We start from the raw sequence: 16891 nt of genomic DNA, 5'->3' as shown, positions 1-16891 counted from the left end.
GCCCAGTCAGGAAGCCAGAATGGATCCAATGAATTTTTTTTTCATTCGCTTGTGGGATATGGGCATTGCTGGCCAGCATTTATTTCATGATGTGGAGATGCTGGCGTTGGACTCAGGTAAACATAGTAAGAAGTCTCACAACACCAGGTTAAAGTCCAACAGGTTTATTTGGTAGCAAACACCACTAGCTTTCTGAGTGCTGCTCCTTTGTCATGTGACTCACCTCATGACACAAAGATTGGTGGAGTAGTGAGTGAGGTGGAGGGCTCTTGTAAGCTGCAGAGACATTGATAGGATGTAGAACTGGGCAGAAAAGTGGCAGATGGAGTTTAACCCTGATAAGTGCGAGGTGATTCATTTTGGTAGGACAAACTTGAATGCGGATGACAGGGTCAACTGCAGGGTTCTGAGGAATGTGGAGGCTCAGAGAGATCTTGGGGTTCATATCCACAGATCTCTGAAGGTTGCCACTGAAGTGGATAGAGCTGTGAAGAAGGCTTATACTGTGTTACTGTTTATTAACAGGGGGTTTGAGTTTAAGAGCTATGGGGTTATGCTGCAACTCTGCAGGACTTTGGTGAGACCACATGTGGAATATTGTATGCAGTCCTGGTCACCTCACTATAAGAAGGATGTGGAAGCATTGGTGAGAGTGCAGAGCAGCTTTACCAAGATGCTGCCGGGTTTGGAGGGTAGGTCTTATGAGGAAAGGTTGAGGGAGCTGGGGCTTTTCTCTTTAGAGCGTAGGAGGATGAGAGACGACTTAATAGACATTTATAAGATGATGAGGAGAATAGATAGAGTGGATGTGCAGAAACTATTTCCTTGGGTAGATGTAACTGTTACTAGGGGGCACAACTATATGTCCAAGGTAGATTCTTTACTCAGAGAGTGGTTGGGGTGTGGAATGCACTGCCTGCTGTGATAGTGGAGTTGGACACTTTAGGAACTTTCAAGCTGTTATTGGATAGGCACATGGAGCACACCAGAATGATAGGGAATGGGATAGCTTGATCTTGGGTTTGGACATAGCTTGGCACAACATCGAGGGCCGAAGGGCCTGTACTGTGCTGTACTGTTCTATGTTCTATGTTCCAGGTGGGCAACATGATGGCATGACGGATAGCACTGCTGCCTCACAGGGCCAGAGACCGAGGTTCAATTCCAGTCTCGGGTGATTACCTGTGTGGAGTTTGCATATTTTCCGCACGTCAGCATGGGTTTCCAGTTTCCTCCCACAGTCCAAAGATATGCGAGTTAGGTGGATTGGCCATGCTAAATTACCCCATAATGTCCCAGGGAATGGATCCTCTGTTGGAGAGTCAGTGCAGACTCAATGGACCAAATGGCCTCCTTCTACACGATAGGGAATCTATGAATAGAAGAAGATTCACATTTGATTCAGTTAACTCTCTCCACTGATGCTGCCAGATCTACTTAGCATTTCCAACACTTTCTGTTTACCGATTGGCAACATAATAATAAACACACTCAGGAGGGTCATTTCAATTATCTGCAGGCTCATTGCCATAAGAAGCGGGCCCCACTTTTTATATTGTTTACAAAAAATAAACACCACGCGCTTCTAATATTTAATGGAGACTGAATTGTAGGTACTTGGTTCCAGTGGCAGAGAGTGGAATGTGCCTGGGACATGAGTTTGAGTTCTGGCTCAACTTTAAACATGAATTCTGGGACAACATATCACTTTATGGTTTACGACATTGTCTTAATGACTGTTTCTGGAGTCCAATAGGGCAGAGTGGGCCTCTTTTAAGGAGTCCAATAGGGCAGAATGGGAGCAATGCTCATTCCTCTGTTATCTATTACAATCATTTTATCAGCTAATTTTATATTGCCCACTGCAAAGCAATCTTTAGTAATTGCATGAGTAAGGATTTTTTTCTCACCACATTAAGGAAGTAGTATAATTGTTTAAGACTAAAGTGAGGAGAAATTTCTTCACCTGGTAAGCGGTGGATCTGTGGAATTCACTACCATAGGAAACAGTTGAGGCCAAAACACAGTGTGATTTCAAGAAGAAATTAAATATAGGTCTAAAGGGATCAGTTGTGGGGTTGGGGTGCGGAGGCAGGAGCAGGATATTGAATTTGATTATCATTCATGATCAAAATGAAAGGTGGAGCAGGCTTGAAGGGCGAGATGGCCCACTCCTGCTTCTATTTTCTACGTTCAGTGACCAATAAGGTAAATGGTAGGTGCGTTGGCCATGCTAAATTCTCTCTCAGTGTACTCAAAGAGGCACCAGAGTGTGGTGATTGGGGACTTTCACAAAAACTTCATTGCAGTGATAATGTAAGCCTACTTGAGACATTAATAAATAAACTTTACTGTACCAGCAGAGGGGATGAGGCTTTTTTGGGGGGCAGGGTTAGTGGAGATGGATGATCATTGTGTTTTGATGTGGAGACGTGGATTTGGGTGGACAAGATGAGAAGTCACATGATGCAAGCTTTCCCAGTGCTACTTCTTTGTCTGAGCATATGGGCAGACTCCACCTATATATTCTGTGCCTGCACCCCTCGCTCCACTTCATGGAGGAACAGCTCTCCCCAAAAGCTTGTGATTTCAAATAAACCTGTTGCACTACACAACCTGTTGTGACCTGTAACCTCTCATTATTGGGTTTTGAGATGCAGGGGAGACAATAGCAAAAGCTGAAAAAAAATTGAGAAACTCCTCAGATTTTAAAGTATAAAATTGACATAAGGCTCTAGAATACAAAAAGGTTCCAGAATTTTCCCTTGGACCCTCTTTCATCGCAGACTGCCAGCCGTTGTTGGTTGATTGACAGACGGTTGCACCAATGGGGCGTCGAGTTGACGGCTGCTGCCGCGTCCATGCGGTGACTGACAGCTTAACTGACCAATAGAAAGCGGCACAGCCTAGTCCCTCGTGTCCTATTGGCCAACGTTAGGGACCGCATCCAAGTAATCCAATAAAAATGGGGATTTGGGGAAGCGGTGGCCAATGACAGAGCGGTGGGGGCGGGCTCTTGCCGGTAAGATTATAAAAAGGACAAATCAATTGCGTCACGTTCAGTCAGAAAATGGTGATAACTGAAGTTGGTCGGAGTGATAGTTGCTCAAATCTGCTACCCAATCAAGCTAGCGAGTGTAATCGGTGAGTACTGTAGGAGGAAAAGGACTCAGGCTACTAAAATTATTTAAAATTTGAAAAACATTTCGGGGGGCGGAAAATCTGATTTTTATCAAATAGTTTAAAGCCCTGCCCTTGGATGATGACGCACTTTTGATAGGAAGGCGATGGTGATTGGGCTGGGATCAGGGTGACAGTAAGGGGCCGAGGTGTTAGGGGAGAAAGTGAGTCTGAGACAAGATGTTGGGAGCAAAGGGATTATAGTCTAAATTCGATTGCTGGGGGTTAAGGGGGTGAAGTCATTGGGTTTGACTCATAAAGTGCAGAAGGAAGCCATTCAAGCAATTGAGTCTACGCTGACAACAATCCCGCCCAGGCCTATCTCCATACCCCAAGTGTTTACTGTGCTAGTCCCCCCTGACGCTAAGAGGCAATTTATCACAGCGAATCGACCTAACCCGCACGTCTTTGGACAGTAGGAGGAAACTGGAGCACCTGGAAGAAAGCCACTCAGACAGTCACACAAGGCTGGAATTGAACCAGGATCCCTGGTCCTGTGAGGCAGTGGGCTTGATTGGGCGCGAGGGGGTTAAAGTCAGTGGGCTTGATTGGGCGCGAGGGGGTTAAAGTCAGTGGGCTTGATTGGGCGCGAGGGGGTTAAAGTCAGTGGGCTTGATTGGGCGCGAGGGGGTTAAAGTCAGTGGGCTTGATTGGGCGCGAGGGGGTTAAAGTCAGTGGGCTTGATTGGGCGCGAGGGGGTTAAAGTCAGTGGGCTTGATTGGGCGCGAGGGGGTTAAAGTCAGTGGGCTTGATTGGGCGCGAGGGGGTTAAAGTCAGTGGGCTTGATTGGGCGCGAGGGGGTTAAAGTCAGTGGGCTTGATTGGGCGCGAGGGGGTTAAAGTCAGTGGGCTTGATTGGGCACGAGGGGGTTAAAGTCAGTGGGCTAGATTGTTGGGAGCGAGGGGGTTAAAGTCAGTGGGCTAGATTGTTGGGAGCGAGGGGGTTAAAGTCAGTGGGCTAGATTGTTGGGAGCGAGGGGGTTAAAGTCAGTGGGCTAGATTGGGTGTGAGGGGGTTAAAGTCTGTGGGCTAGATTGTTGGGAGTGAAGGGGTTAAAGTCAGTGGGTTAGATTGTTGGGAGTTAAGGAGCTAAAGTCAGTGGGTTAGATTGTTGGGAGTGAAGGGGTTAAAGTCAGTGGGCTTGATAGGAGTGATATGTTTAAAGGCAGTGGGTTGTCAGGAGATGGGGTTAAAGTCAGTGGGTGAGATTGTTGGGAGTGAAGGAGGTAAAGTCAGTGGGTGGATTGACGTGTGCTAAGGTCTGAGTCATTGGTTGGATTGTCAGGATAGAGTGAGGTCAATGTCAAGGTGTATGTGCCTGTTGAAGAGTTTCACTTTTTAGATTGTCATAATGCAAACAATTTGATAACATAAAATGAAAATGCAGAGTGTTTAACCTGTTGCACATATTTGTCAAATTACATTGTCGGCAACAGTTATAATTTCCACTCTTATAGTTCCTGCACTGGTAAGGGGGAGATTATTTTTACAGGATAAGGATATTTATATTGAGCTGCTGGTTCATCATGGATCAGCAGCTCATTTTCAGTCCCACCCTCTGGCCAATTCTCAGCAGTAGTTTTCTAGAGAGCCATTGACTCACTGGTGGCACTGATGTGGTTGAATAAAATGCACACTATTTGACTTCTGATTCCTTTTTTGTGTTTGTCAAATACTGTATGAAAGCTGCAATATAATAACACTGTACCTTTATAAACTCGTTTAATATAGCTGTAATCAAAAATTAATGGAAGATAATGCACGTTAATCTCACTGTCAGATAGGAGAGGGGGCATTTGAGGGATTTTGGGAATACGGAACTTAAATGGTTGAATGTGCAAGGCAAAAGGAGGGAAAGGTGCACCATGTGTACAGAACCAGAGGAAAATGTATTGAAGGGTGTGTCTTAGGAGTAGAATAGGTTAGAGAAGGAATGGGGTGAGGCTGTAATGGGTTTAAATTAAAAAATCACTGTTAGTTTTGAGGTTTCCACATAGCCAGAGTAACGTAATGAGTGAGAAGAACTTTGTTCAGTTTGGTTGGAACTTTTTCATTTTAATTGAACTGAAGTTTATGGAGGCTGTTGGTGTTAAAACTTTTTTGTTCCTAATTGCCATAAATGTGATGGAACTTCTTATAGTTTGAACTGAACTGCCCAAAGCTCACTTGCAGATTTTTTTTTGTTAACAGGCCAAGTTCAGTTGGTTTCTCCTGGGAAACGATGGGAGAGAAATCTAGCAATGGTAAGTCTAATTCATTTTAGATTTTTCTGGTCTCGATTATATTTGAAAATCAGTGGTTCTGCCAATTCCTGAGGTCTGCGAGAGAATCTATTCTTTGGACTGTGGCACATTTTACGTACCAGAATCTATAATGATTATTAGCATGGCCTTGTTGTGGATAAATATTTTAAGTATTCCTAAAAATGTCACATTCTGGTGTCCCTCTAGGGCTGTAGTGCGATATTCAAGAACCTGCCATTCTTTCAATGCTTCTAATAGGCAACATGTTTGTGACTTAAAGTTTTGTAGTATTTTTCTGATTGAGTGCCCTAAAAGTAATACACTTTCAAAATAATTGTGCGGCTAATGTTCCTTGGTGAACACGTAGCAATAGTGCTGACTTACTAATACTAGTCAGTGTTAAAATGCCTGATGCTTCATGTCATCAGTATTTACACCTATGAATAGTAAGTGCATCTTTGCAATGTTGTCCTTTAGCAGCATTACATACAGTGAAAACATGTTGCATCTGTTGAAGTATATTTACTGGCCCTATTAAGATCGACAACAGGTAAGACAAATCAATGAAAATGGGTCTTAGTTGATCTAAAATTCTCTCATTGCTGATATGAGGGGTGAGTTAAGTGGAGAGACAGGAGAAGCTGCAATTGTTCTGCTTCGCACAGAGAAAGTTGAGGGTGCTAAATGTTTGTAGTAACTGTTTATTGTGGCAGTACTTGAAAATGAAAAATGTGCAGAGCTATGGGGAAAGAGTCATGAAATGGAACTAATCAGATACTCCTTCGAGGAGTTAGCACAATCAAGGATAGATAACCTCAAGTGTTTTCTAATATGAAGGTTCTTTAATATGATGCTTGGTTAGTATTAAACCACTGACTGCAGCTTTGTGTAAAAAAAAAAGACAATTGAAATTCAGTTATTGCACCATGTACAAGGTTAGATTCATGTTTTCAGTGGAGGTTTGTGTTCACAGCCATGTGAATGTGATTATTTATCTTTCAGATAAAACAAATTTGCAACAAGGATATGATGTTCTGAAATCAGATTTAGAAATGGAGCAAGACATTGAAATGGAGTTGGAAACAGCTGGACATGCACAGGAGCAGGAGACTGAAAATGTAGCTGCTGTCGTGGACAAACTGAGACTTTGTTCTCCTTGTCAGAAGACTGGAAAGAAAGAGAGAACATCACGTTCTAGAACAGTTAGCATCAAGAAATCTAAAATCTCACGATTGAGTTCAGAGTCATCTTCAGGCAGTTCCCGGTCAGGTTCAGTATCATCTTCAGGCAGCTCGCGGTCAAGTTCAGCATGTTCTTCAGGCAGCTCACGGTCAAGTTCAGCATGTTCTTCTGGCAGCTCACGGTCAAGTTCAACGTCATCTTCAGGTTTCTCCCGATCGATATCATCTTCAGGAAGCTCTCGTTCACGTTCCATGTCCTCTTCAGGCAGATCCCGATCAGGTTCAGTCTCTTCAGAGCGGTATGGTTCAAGTTCAGATGAAATCTCTTTAGCTTCAAGAGGCAGATATGCATCTCTGAAGAGGAGCTACGGAAGATCAAGGTCCCGATCTAGAAGTTGGTCAAGGTCTTGTTACCAACGATCCAGAAGTCGGATGTCTTATTCGACGCATAGTTACAGGTCCAGATCTAGGTACTACATACCCTCTTCTAGATCATACCAAAGATCCAGATCCAGCTTGAGATACAGGAGATCCCGCTCACGATCATGGTCTAGGTCTCCACCCAGATCTCGGCGAAGTTACTATGGCTTTGCACGCAGAACCCCACCACCGTCTCATAGAAGAAATCGAAGCAGATCGAGGGACAGATCAATCCACTTATCGCAAAAAGGTAAAAGATATTTTTACAGCGTGTTCTCTTAAAAATTTGAGACATGATCTGGTACAGTATCTCTGTACAAAGTGAGTCTTTTAAACTATTGTCAAAACGTTATTTTTATCAATGGGGTTATATTACTCTTTTATAGTGGTATCTTTGCAGCTAAAAGCTTAGTTTCCCTTGAACAAGAAGCCCAGTCCATAATTTTGTACAGTGCTTTACATTGCCACACCATAAAGTTGAGAAGAAATGCGCTTGGGCACATGATGTATCCAGTAAGCTGAAGACCACAATTAAGTCTTTCTGTTCAAGAGCTGGGTATTATCCATCATTCAGTATTATGTTTAAAATTGCAGGGTCCCTGACTGTTCACTTATGGGAGTGGTAAGGAAAATGGCATTTGTTTTATTACAATAAATTAGATTAAATATCTTCAGTGCAGTAAATATCAGTCTATTAATGTGGCACCACCATTTATTGGCAAATGTCTCAACTTGTTTTGTTACTTTTGAAGTTGATCTCTTGTGAAGTGGTACTAATATTGCCCATCAGCACTTTAAAAGCTTAAGAGTTACTTGCTAAAATTGAGTAAGTCGTTCTTGTTTTCTTCCTCAGAGAAAAAGAAGTTGCTTGAAATTGCCAAGGCAAATGCTGATAAATTACTGGGAACAGGCAACATGCACTTGCCTCCCAGTCTGATGCCTCTCAAAAATGAGAGACGTTTTGAAATGAAAGCTAACAGTGATGCAGTGAAAGAACTGACTAAAAAGGTGAGTGATGAGCTCTGTATGCTGTAATGACATGTGTTACAAGTGCAGGTCTATATGTTGAAGGTCTTTTATATCTAACGTTTTCAGCACTCACTTTTACAAAGAGCTCTATGATCTTTATTATAGTGGCTACTGTCAGTTTACCCACTCTATTGCAGACTGGTGTAGAATAAATTGATAGTTTTTCTGTTTCCAGCTCAACCATTGATACATTGGTTTAATATGTAAATTACTGAAGAATTCAGTTTATTTTCTGAGTAATATTTCCAGTGGTGCACAACTGTGCAGCATGTAACCATTCCTACGAAGTAACCGTAGCAACTATTCTATGCTGACTTGCACTATAAGGAAAAGAGAACTTTTTGTGACTTAAAATATCCCAGTGATTTTGTAGCTAATTAGTACTTTTGATGTGTACTTGCTGTTTGTAATATCAAAAATTGTAATTACAGTAATAATTTAACTCTGCTGTAGCTTATCAACATGTCATTCAAACACTTCCCATATATCTATATACAAAGTGAAATTGGTTTGTGTGACTTGATTTATTTCTGTTTTATAGAAGCCTTGAAATGGACTGCACTTCTTGAAGATATGAGGTGGTATCTTTGTATCTGCGTGTGTGCAGTGTTTGCGGGCAGTTTGGCCAATGTAGTACAGTATGGTTAAAGAAACAATTGGCTTTCAAAAACACCATGTTACAAAAGAACCTGGGACACTGTATATCCACCCAGGTATTAAGTGGAAAAACTAAGATTAGCTTACCACACAGGTCCTGTGACCAAGTGGCAACCCATCTGGCTCTGCTCCATGGCAATCCTATAATTGCCAGCCCACCACAAGATGTATTAACTGGTCTACGTAATCCAATTTCATTGCCCTCTTTTTGTGTATTGTTTGGGTCAGGAAGACGTGACTGTGTCTGGATGGTCAAAATGGGGAGTTAAGGAAAATGATGGGAGTCAGATCTTCATCTAGCCACTGGAAGACAAGGCAGTACAGTATGTTGGTTCTTTTAGTATACTACATTGACTTATTTATGAAGGCAACTTGTCGTGATGCATCTTCATGCTGCCATTTGGGGGCTGTAGTGGCTAATGAACCATTCCTCCATAGCCTGCAAGACCATCATACTGTACAAATTGCCAGGACGTTTCATAGAATCCTACCGTGCAGGAGGAGGCCATTTGGCCTGTTGAGTCTGCACTGACTTAAACCCCGCCCAGGCCCTATCCCTGTAACCCATGCACTGACTGTAGCTAGTCCCCCTGACATAAAGGGACAATTTAACATAGCCACTCCACCTAACCTGCACATCTTTGGAGTGTGGGAGGAAGCCGGAGCACCCGAAGGAAACCCATGCAGACACGGGGAGAATGTGCAAACTCCACACAGACAGTGACCCAGGTCGGGAATTAAGACTGACCAGGCCAGTGGCGCTGAGTGTCAGCAATGCCAACCACTGCCACCATGCTGCCCCAAATGGAAATTTAACTAATTACATAGAGTATAAAGCTCAGAAACGGTGATTAAACCCATTTTCTGTGCTGGTGTTTGCTTCATGAGTCTTTTCCTTAGTGTCTGCCATTCAGCAGATTCTTCTATTCTTTGTCGTGTACTTGTCTAGTACATTTTCAAAATCAATTCTCCATTGTAGCTACTGAGTAAGTGATTACTCCTTTCCCAATTGAATTTAATAAGTCCTGTATTTATGGCAGTAAATATAGATTTGAAAGCATTTTATCCATCCATCCTGTACAATCCATTTATAGTTTTTAAAAAACCTCATCATATTTCAGTCTTTAGGTGTTGGGGGGGATGGTGGTACAGAAAAAAGCCTCATCCTGTTCAATGTTTCCCAATGACTGTAATCTTTATTATCCTTGTAAATATTTTTATACTTTATTACTACTGTTGTTTTTATAGGCACAGTAAGAAGTCTCTCAACACCAGGTTAAAGTCCAACAGGTTTATTTGGTAGCAAGGGCTTTTGGAGCACTGCCCCTTCATTATAAGATAGGAACTAGGACTTTTCATTGTGCTTTCAGATGTAACCTCACCAGGGTACTATACAAGTTTAACATTACTTCATTACTTTATGTATCATTTGACATAAATCTTAATGTTGTTTGAATTTTTAATTACTTTGACCTGAGATGCTAATGAATTGCTTGCCTGTATCTCTAGACCCCTTTGTCCTTCTACCCTGTTCAGTTTCTTTTCTATTTTTCTTACCAAAGTACATCTTGCAACTATCTGCAAAAGTTATTTTCTACTTAATTGCCTGCCTAATGTACCCATTCTTGCATTCTTCCTCCATGTTGGTTATATCTTCCAACTTGGCATCGTCTGAAATTTTGTTAGTTATTGTTCCCAAGTAAAAATTGTCAATTATGAATAACAGTAGTCTAGCCCTTGCCCTGTGGAAAATTGCTTTTTTTCTCAGTCCTGTAATGTGGGTAATACTCTTTTATTCTCTGCCTTTTTTAAGACCAATTTTCTATTCACCCATTTACTTGTCTCATGATTCCACATGCCCTGATCTTTCTTACAAGCCTAACCCTGTGGTACCTTATCAAAGGTACTTTAACTGCTTGGAATCAAATTAAAAATAAATTCCCCATTGGTTTTCTAAGTACTTGGAATAGAATCTTCAGTATTGCAGATTCCATAAATATGGCAAAGCAATAAAGCCAGTACTACCTTTTTAAAAAAGCTTGCAGTGTTTGCATTTGATGCAGAAGTAATTTAGGCAATGTAATGTGCATTAATGATTGATACTGCTGTGAATGGTTCAAGCCATCTAAGTCAGCTATAGCTGGCCAACCTCTTCCCTCAGCATTGGACTCAAGTTTAAAATGTAGGATTTGTTGGAGCTGTGTTCAAACAAAGCCCAGACAGTGTGTCTCTAAGTTGAGTAGGATTGCCCGTCTCTGTTCTGAGCAGGTCTGTCCCCACAATTTGGCTGTGGGTTGACTTTAATTTTGGCATCCTGTAATCGTATTGAAACTGGAAAGTTGAGTACTCTTTGAGATTGAGATGTGATGTCATATTGGAGGTAGTATGGAGGGAACTTCATTTGAATGTGCCAGTATTGCACTTGACATTGGGAGTACTGGTCTGATACTGGGTCCAAAAGCGCACTTGCCATTCAAAAAGCAGGGGGAAGCAAAATAAAATAGCTGTTCTGTGCTTTACTAGAATTCAACATCTGACGTAATTTGGTTTACAATCCATTGCCTATGATCTGGAACAGAGTTCTAAACAAAAAAGTACTGACGTATTTGGATCAGTTCTTGTTGCTTGCTGCCAGAGTTTCAAATGGCTAAATATTAGTATTTTAAATTTTTAAATAAAATAAAAACTCTTACTACTTGCATTTGTCCTACTTTTGAGGCATATGAAGTTGGGGTTTGACTAGATGCTGCTTTTGAATTCAGTACTGACCATGCATTACAGCTTTGTTCTAGGATTTTCTTGTCCTCATAACTTATTCACTGTGTTCCAGGAAGTTTTGAATATCAGATCTTTGCCGAAGAAGAGACCAACAGTTTTTTGAAGATAAGTTTATCGGCTTTTATAGCCTAGAATATACCTTATCAACACAAAGCTTTTGTAGTAGCAATTAATGTTACGGAAACTACTCGGAAGCATTTTGAATCCTGAAGTTGAAATTGTCATTGAAATAACTAACTTGTTCAGTGGTAATTCACATTGATCTGACCCATTGATTACACTGAAGTAATTGATGTCCATTAAACTTTGATCAGTGGATCAGATATTCTGGAACTTTACATTTCAGTCTATTCTTGATTCCTTGGGTCAGCATACTAAGATAAGGTTTGATGCATTCTAAACTCTTAACAATATTGGTGCAAATTCACAGAAATGGTATGGTGCCAAGCCACAAGGAACAATAGGAACTCTACTGCAGATTCTACCACATCAGGTAGAACAATAGTGACATTTAAGCAAAAGCCAGTGCTGTAATGTTGGGTCTGCCCAACCAGTGCTACAAATGCTTCATCTGAAGACTGTCTGATTGTGGGTCACAGTTTACAGTACAGTGGCCACTTTTAAGATTAACCTGCAGATGCTCTGTATTTTTGTGCAGGAATACAAAGAAGTTGAAGAGGATGAACCGATTAAGAAACTACCAAGTGCCACTGCAAGGACGGACACCAGTCACTGGATAGCTTTCAGTGTTAAAGTAAGTAAAATGCATCATTACATTCTTGGAGTTATGATGTGGAGATGCTGGCGTTGGACTGGGGTAAGCACAGTAAGAAGTCTCAACACCAGGTTAAAGACCAGCAGGTTTATTTGGTAGCTCAAGCCCCAAGCTTTGAGTGCTGCCCTTCATCAGGTAAGTGGGAATTCTGTTCACAAACAGGGCATATAAAGACATTTGAGTTTGTGTCTTTATGTGCCCTGTTTGTGAACAGAACTCCCCTTTCCTGTTGAAGGGGCGGTGCTCCAAAAGCTTGTGGCTTGTGCTACCAAATAAACCTGTTGGACTTCAACCTAGTGTTGTGAATTTCTTTCTGTTCTTGGAGTTAATCATCATAAAATCATTACAGTGCAGAAATAGGTCATTTGCCACATAGAGCCTATGTTGACAACAATCTCATCCAGGCCCTAATCCCTTAATTATTTAGGAGCAATTTAGCATGGCCAGTTGACCCAACCCACACATCTGTGGACTGTGGGAGAGAACTGGAGAACCCAGAAGAAACCCACGTTTCTCCATGGGGAGAATGTACAAACTCCACACACTGGCCTGAGGCTGGAATTGTACCTGGGCCCCTGGCACAGTGGCATCAATGCTAACCACTATGCAACAGAGCCACCCCATTTGAACAGGCACCTCTTGATCTGAAATCAAATGTTCTATCACTGAGCTATACCCCCTCTGTTAATGTTTTGACCTGTATGACGACTTCAAAGCTAAAGAGATAAGAAATGTGATGGATTTTAAACTGTACAAGAGGTGGTAGAGCCAAATAGGTCAGTAATATGTGAGCTGGTAGAGATTGGAATGAGATGTTTAGGGCACAAGACAAAGGAAGTATTAATGACAGTGTTATGGCATACTGAAAGTGCTGATTGTGGCATGTGCGAAGAGAACAAGGTCTGTGCTTGGTGTAAGCAAAACTAAAGAAAAGTGACAGATGGCTCTGTGGGGAGGCAGATGGGTTATGTTGGGACAAAGAAATCCTTTGGACTTTTAAAGAGGGGAACCAGGTAGAGAAAGTTCTGTTGAACCTAGTGAGTCCAGAAGGCTGTAACATGTTTAATTAGATGAGGTTTCATTCCTCCAGTTTGCGTGAAAGTAAATTTCTCAAGCTTGCACTGTTTGCTACTAGGATGTAAAAATGTAACACTATCACTTACTGAAATACCAACCTATGATCTATTTCTGGTTAGGATTGACCAAAAAATAACACTGTAATGCACCTGTGGATTTAAATTATCATTCTAACCAATTATTACAAAAATTTGGCAGTTATGTCAATATCTAATTAACTTTTGTATTTGCAGAATACAGTGGCAAAACCATTGATTCAAACAACAGCGAACACTTCTGTTAAGGAGTCTCCTGAACACAAGCGGAAAGGAAGCCCATATGGACAGTGGGTACTGGTACATAATGGCCACAGGAATGCTGATAAAACAAAGGCTCATTGAGGACGTTTTTAAAATGATAAAAGTATACGAAGCATATTATGTGTATATATATATTTTTGTATAGGGAACAATTATTCTGACATTCTGACAAAACTGCATAGTTACACAGAATATTGTGATTACACTCCCAGTTTAGTTTGAAGTGTGAGACACTAGCTTTAGCTTGATCCAAAGTTTCCACTTTTGTGAAAGTTTGAAAATGTAAGTACATTAAAATACATGTATGCTCTGCATGTTTAGCATTTGTGCTCGTGGACATTTAGGAGGCTGTGATTGATTCATGCCCAGTGTAATGTAATGCTTCTGAAATATGTTGCTGTTTTGCAGGTAAGATACTGATGTTTACTCAAGATTTCAGGTGGGACTATATCATTTTTGCAAAGAGATACCATAATTTGTTTTGTAGATGTGAACTTTGATTTCCAGAATTCAATAAAGATGATATGTAAATTTAAATCAGTTTCGATGGCTTGTACCTTTTCTGTTCAAAAAAATAAAATGCTAATTATGGCAAAATAACATTCTGGATTTTGACAGGTATATTTTTATTGCTCTTTAATTCTGAACAAAGGAACAGTTTTATTAGGCTATTGTTCATAGTCCTTGTGCTGAATCTTAGACTACTTCTCAGTAAGCCTTTGTTTCTTGTGTGGAGTTTTCCAATCATTTATTTTGCTGAAATTCATAATATCATGTGCCAATTCATTAAACATATTTGTAGTGTAATAGTGTTGAGATTTCTTACTGTTTCCTTAGATCACTTCTGTGTATTGTCAAAAGTCTAAAAGATATTGGAAACGACATAGGTTGATACTGTAAATGTAGTCTGTACCTTAAAGCTGCAGCAGTCATTGGTTAACTTGAGTCCATATGACTAAGTGTTCATTTCTGTAATCCTTTGAGACATTTAAAAAAACTTGAGTGGTAGATAAATAGTAAACACCAAGCAGAAGCAAGGGTAAAGATGATTAAAAAGCACTAATTAAGGGAATGCTGGTAATGGGTGAGGGTGTTCCTGAGGATTGTTAGTTGTTCAGTGATAAAATTCTAGGAATGTGGAATAGACCAGTGCGTTGCAGAGAGTGCAGGAATGAAAACGTGTGGTACAAATCCCTGTTTGATGTAAAAGAGTGCTTTACAAAGAAGCATATGTGGAGAGAGGACTGTTCAAGGAACTAGCAAAATCAAACTCAAAATCTGTTCCTTGGGTGGCTGATGGTTGGATTTTGAGACTCAAATTTATGTATTAGTGTCACAAGTAGGCTTATTTTCACTGCAATGAAGTTACTGTGAAAATCCCCTAATTGCCACACTCTGGCACCTATTTGACTACATTAAATTCTCCCTCAGTGCACCCAATGTACCTAAACAGACATTCTGTCCAAATAGCAGTGTCTTTGCAATATGTGCAAATTCCACATACTGTTACCTGAGGCCAGAATTGAATGCAGGTGAGCAGAGGCAACAGTGCGAACCATTTACAAAAGAAGCATCATCAATATTTTGAATCCATTCAATCATACTTCTGATCTGGCTACTGTACAGAAACAGCCCCTATAAAGTCACAAATGACATTCTCTGACTGTGATCATGATGAATTATTTCTTACTGACCTTGTGCTATCTCCACTTACCTGCCTGCTCACCATAACTCTTAATCCCTTTACTGTTCAAAAATTTATCTATCCTTGCCTTACACATAACGTAGTAATCTTAACATGGCCAAGATGCCATTTTAATACTACCACTGGGCCAAATAAACCATTTTGTAATCTCTATATGTAAGCTACAGAACCACACACGTACTAATCAAAACTTACCTGCCAGAAACAGATGATTGAATTGGTAGAGACCCGAGTTATATAATTGAATAAGTAATTAATCTGATATTTAAGGGTGGGTAATATTCTAATCTTTGAATCTTAAAGCGCTAACTTGCTATAAACCAATATTGTCTGCAGTGGGAAAGGGTGCAATCAGATACCATTTGAGCATAAACCTTCATTTTGTCCTTAGACATCTGGAGAAAGTGCATAGTAACGAACCTGGTTGGTATAAATTCTACATAGCATATACAACAGTAGAGCACACGGTGCTATATGGCACATGGGGTGGCACGGTAGCACAGTGGTTAGCATTGATGCTTCACAGCTCCAGGGCCCTGGGTTCAATTCCTGGCTTGAGTCACTGTCTGTGTGGGTTTCCTCCAGGTACTCCAGTTTCTTCCCACAGACCAAAGATGTGTGGGTTAGGTTGATTGGCCATGCTAAGAAATTGCCCCTTAGTATCCAGGGATGCGTAGGTTAGAGGGATTAGTGGGTATAATATATGGGGGTAGGGCCTGGGTGGGATTGTGTTCGGTGCAGACTCGATTGGCTGAAGGGCATCTTTCTGCACGGTAGGGTTCTATGATCTATGAGCACAGTACAGGCCCTCTGGCCCTTGATGTTGTGCCAAGCTATGTCCGAACCCAAGATCAAGCTATCCCATTCCCTATCATTCTGGTGTGCTCCATGTGCCTGTCCAATAACTGCTTGAAAGTTCCTAAAGTGTCCAACTCCACTATCACTGCAGGCAGTGCATTCCACACACCAACCACTCTGAGTAAAGAATCTGCCTTGGACATCCCTCCTATATCTCCCACCATGAACCTTATAGTTATGCCCCCTACTAACATCCACCTGAGGAAATAGTCTCTGCACGTCCACTCTATCCCCTCATCATCTTATAAACTTCCATTAAGTTGCCTCTCATCCTTCTCTGCTCTGAAGAGAAAAGCCCCAGCTCCCTCAACCTTTCCTCGTAAGATCTACCCTCCAAACCCAGCAGCATCCTGGTAAATCCCCTCTGTACTCTGATACTTCCACATCCTCCTTATAGTGAGGTGACCTCACTATAATGGGTGGCACGGTAGCACAGTGGTCAGCACTGCTTCTTCACAGCTCCAGGGACCTGGGTTTGATTCCTGGCTTGGGTCACTGTGTGGAGTTTTCATGTTCTCCTCGTGTCTGCATGGGTTTCTCCGGGTGCTCCGGTTTCCTCCCACAGTCCAAAGATGTGTGGGTTAGGTTGATTGGCCATGCTAAAATTGCCCTTAGTGTCCTAAAATGCTTAGGTTAGAGGGATTAGTGGGTAATAATATGTAGGGATATGGGGGGTAGGGCTTGTGTAGG

At 41.3% G+C, this 16891-nt stretch overlaps 1 protein-coding gene across 7 annotated transcripts; it reads left to right on the top strand.

Annotated features, from left to right (window-relative positions):
• Window positions 1-3058: 3058 nt before the first annotated feature.
• Window positions 3059-14178, top strand: rsrp1 (arginine/serine-rich protein 1). 7 transcript variants are annotated; one of them, XR_013889365.1, is made up of 7 exons: window positions 3059-3144; window positions 5370-5422; window positions 6425-7273; window positions 7877-8031; window positions 8594-8630; window positions 11540-12241; window positions 13573-13602. XR_013889365.1 is itself a non-coding variant. In XM_080211189.1 (7 exons), exons 1-6 carry the CDS (start codon window positions 3071-3073, stop codon window positions 13717-13719), a joined length of 1374 nt encoding a protein of 457 aa, XP_080067315.1. In that variant the 5' UTR covers window positions 3059-3070; the 3' UTR covers window positions 13720-13741; window positions 14047-14178. The 7 variants fall into 7 exon arrangements, 2 of the variants coding, with proteins under 2 accessions (XP_080067315.1, XP_080067314.1); XR_013889364.1 differs by having other exon boundaries at window positions 8594-8765; XR_013889363.1 differs by having other exon boundaries at window positions 8594-10095.
• Window positions 14179-16891: the final 2713 nt, after the last annotated feature.

Source organism: Carcharhinus amblyrhynchos, chromosome 24, assembly GCF_965287045.1.
Source record: "Carcharhinus amblyrhynchos chromosome 24, sCarAmb.v2.hapA, whole genome shotgun sequence".
NCBI lineage: Eukaryota > Metazoa > Chordata > Chondrichthyes > Carcharhiniformes > Carcharhinidae > Carcharhinus > Carcharhinus amblyrhynchos.
Note: the sequence above shows the minus strand (reverse complement) of the source record. Positions and strands in the feature narration are given on the sequence as shown.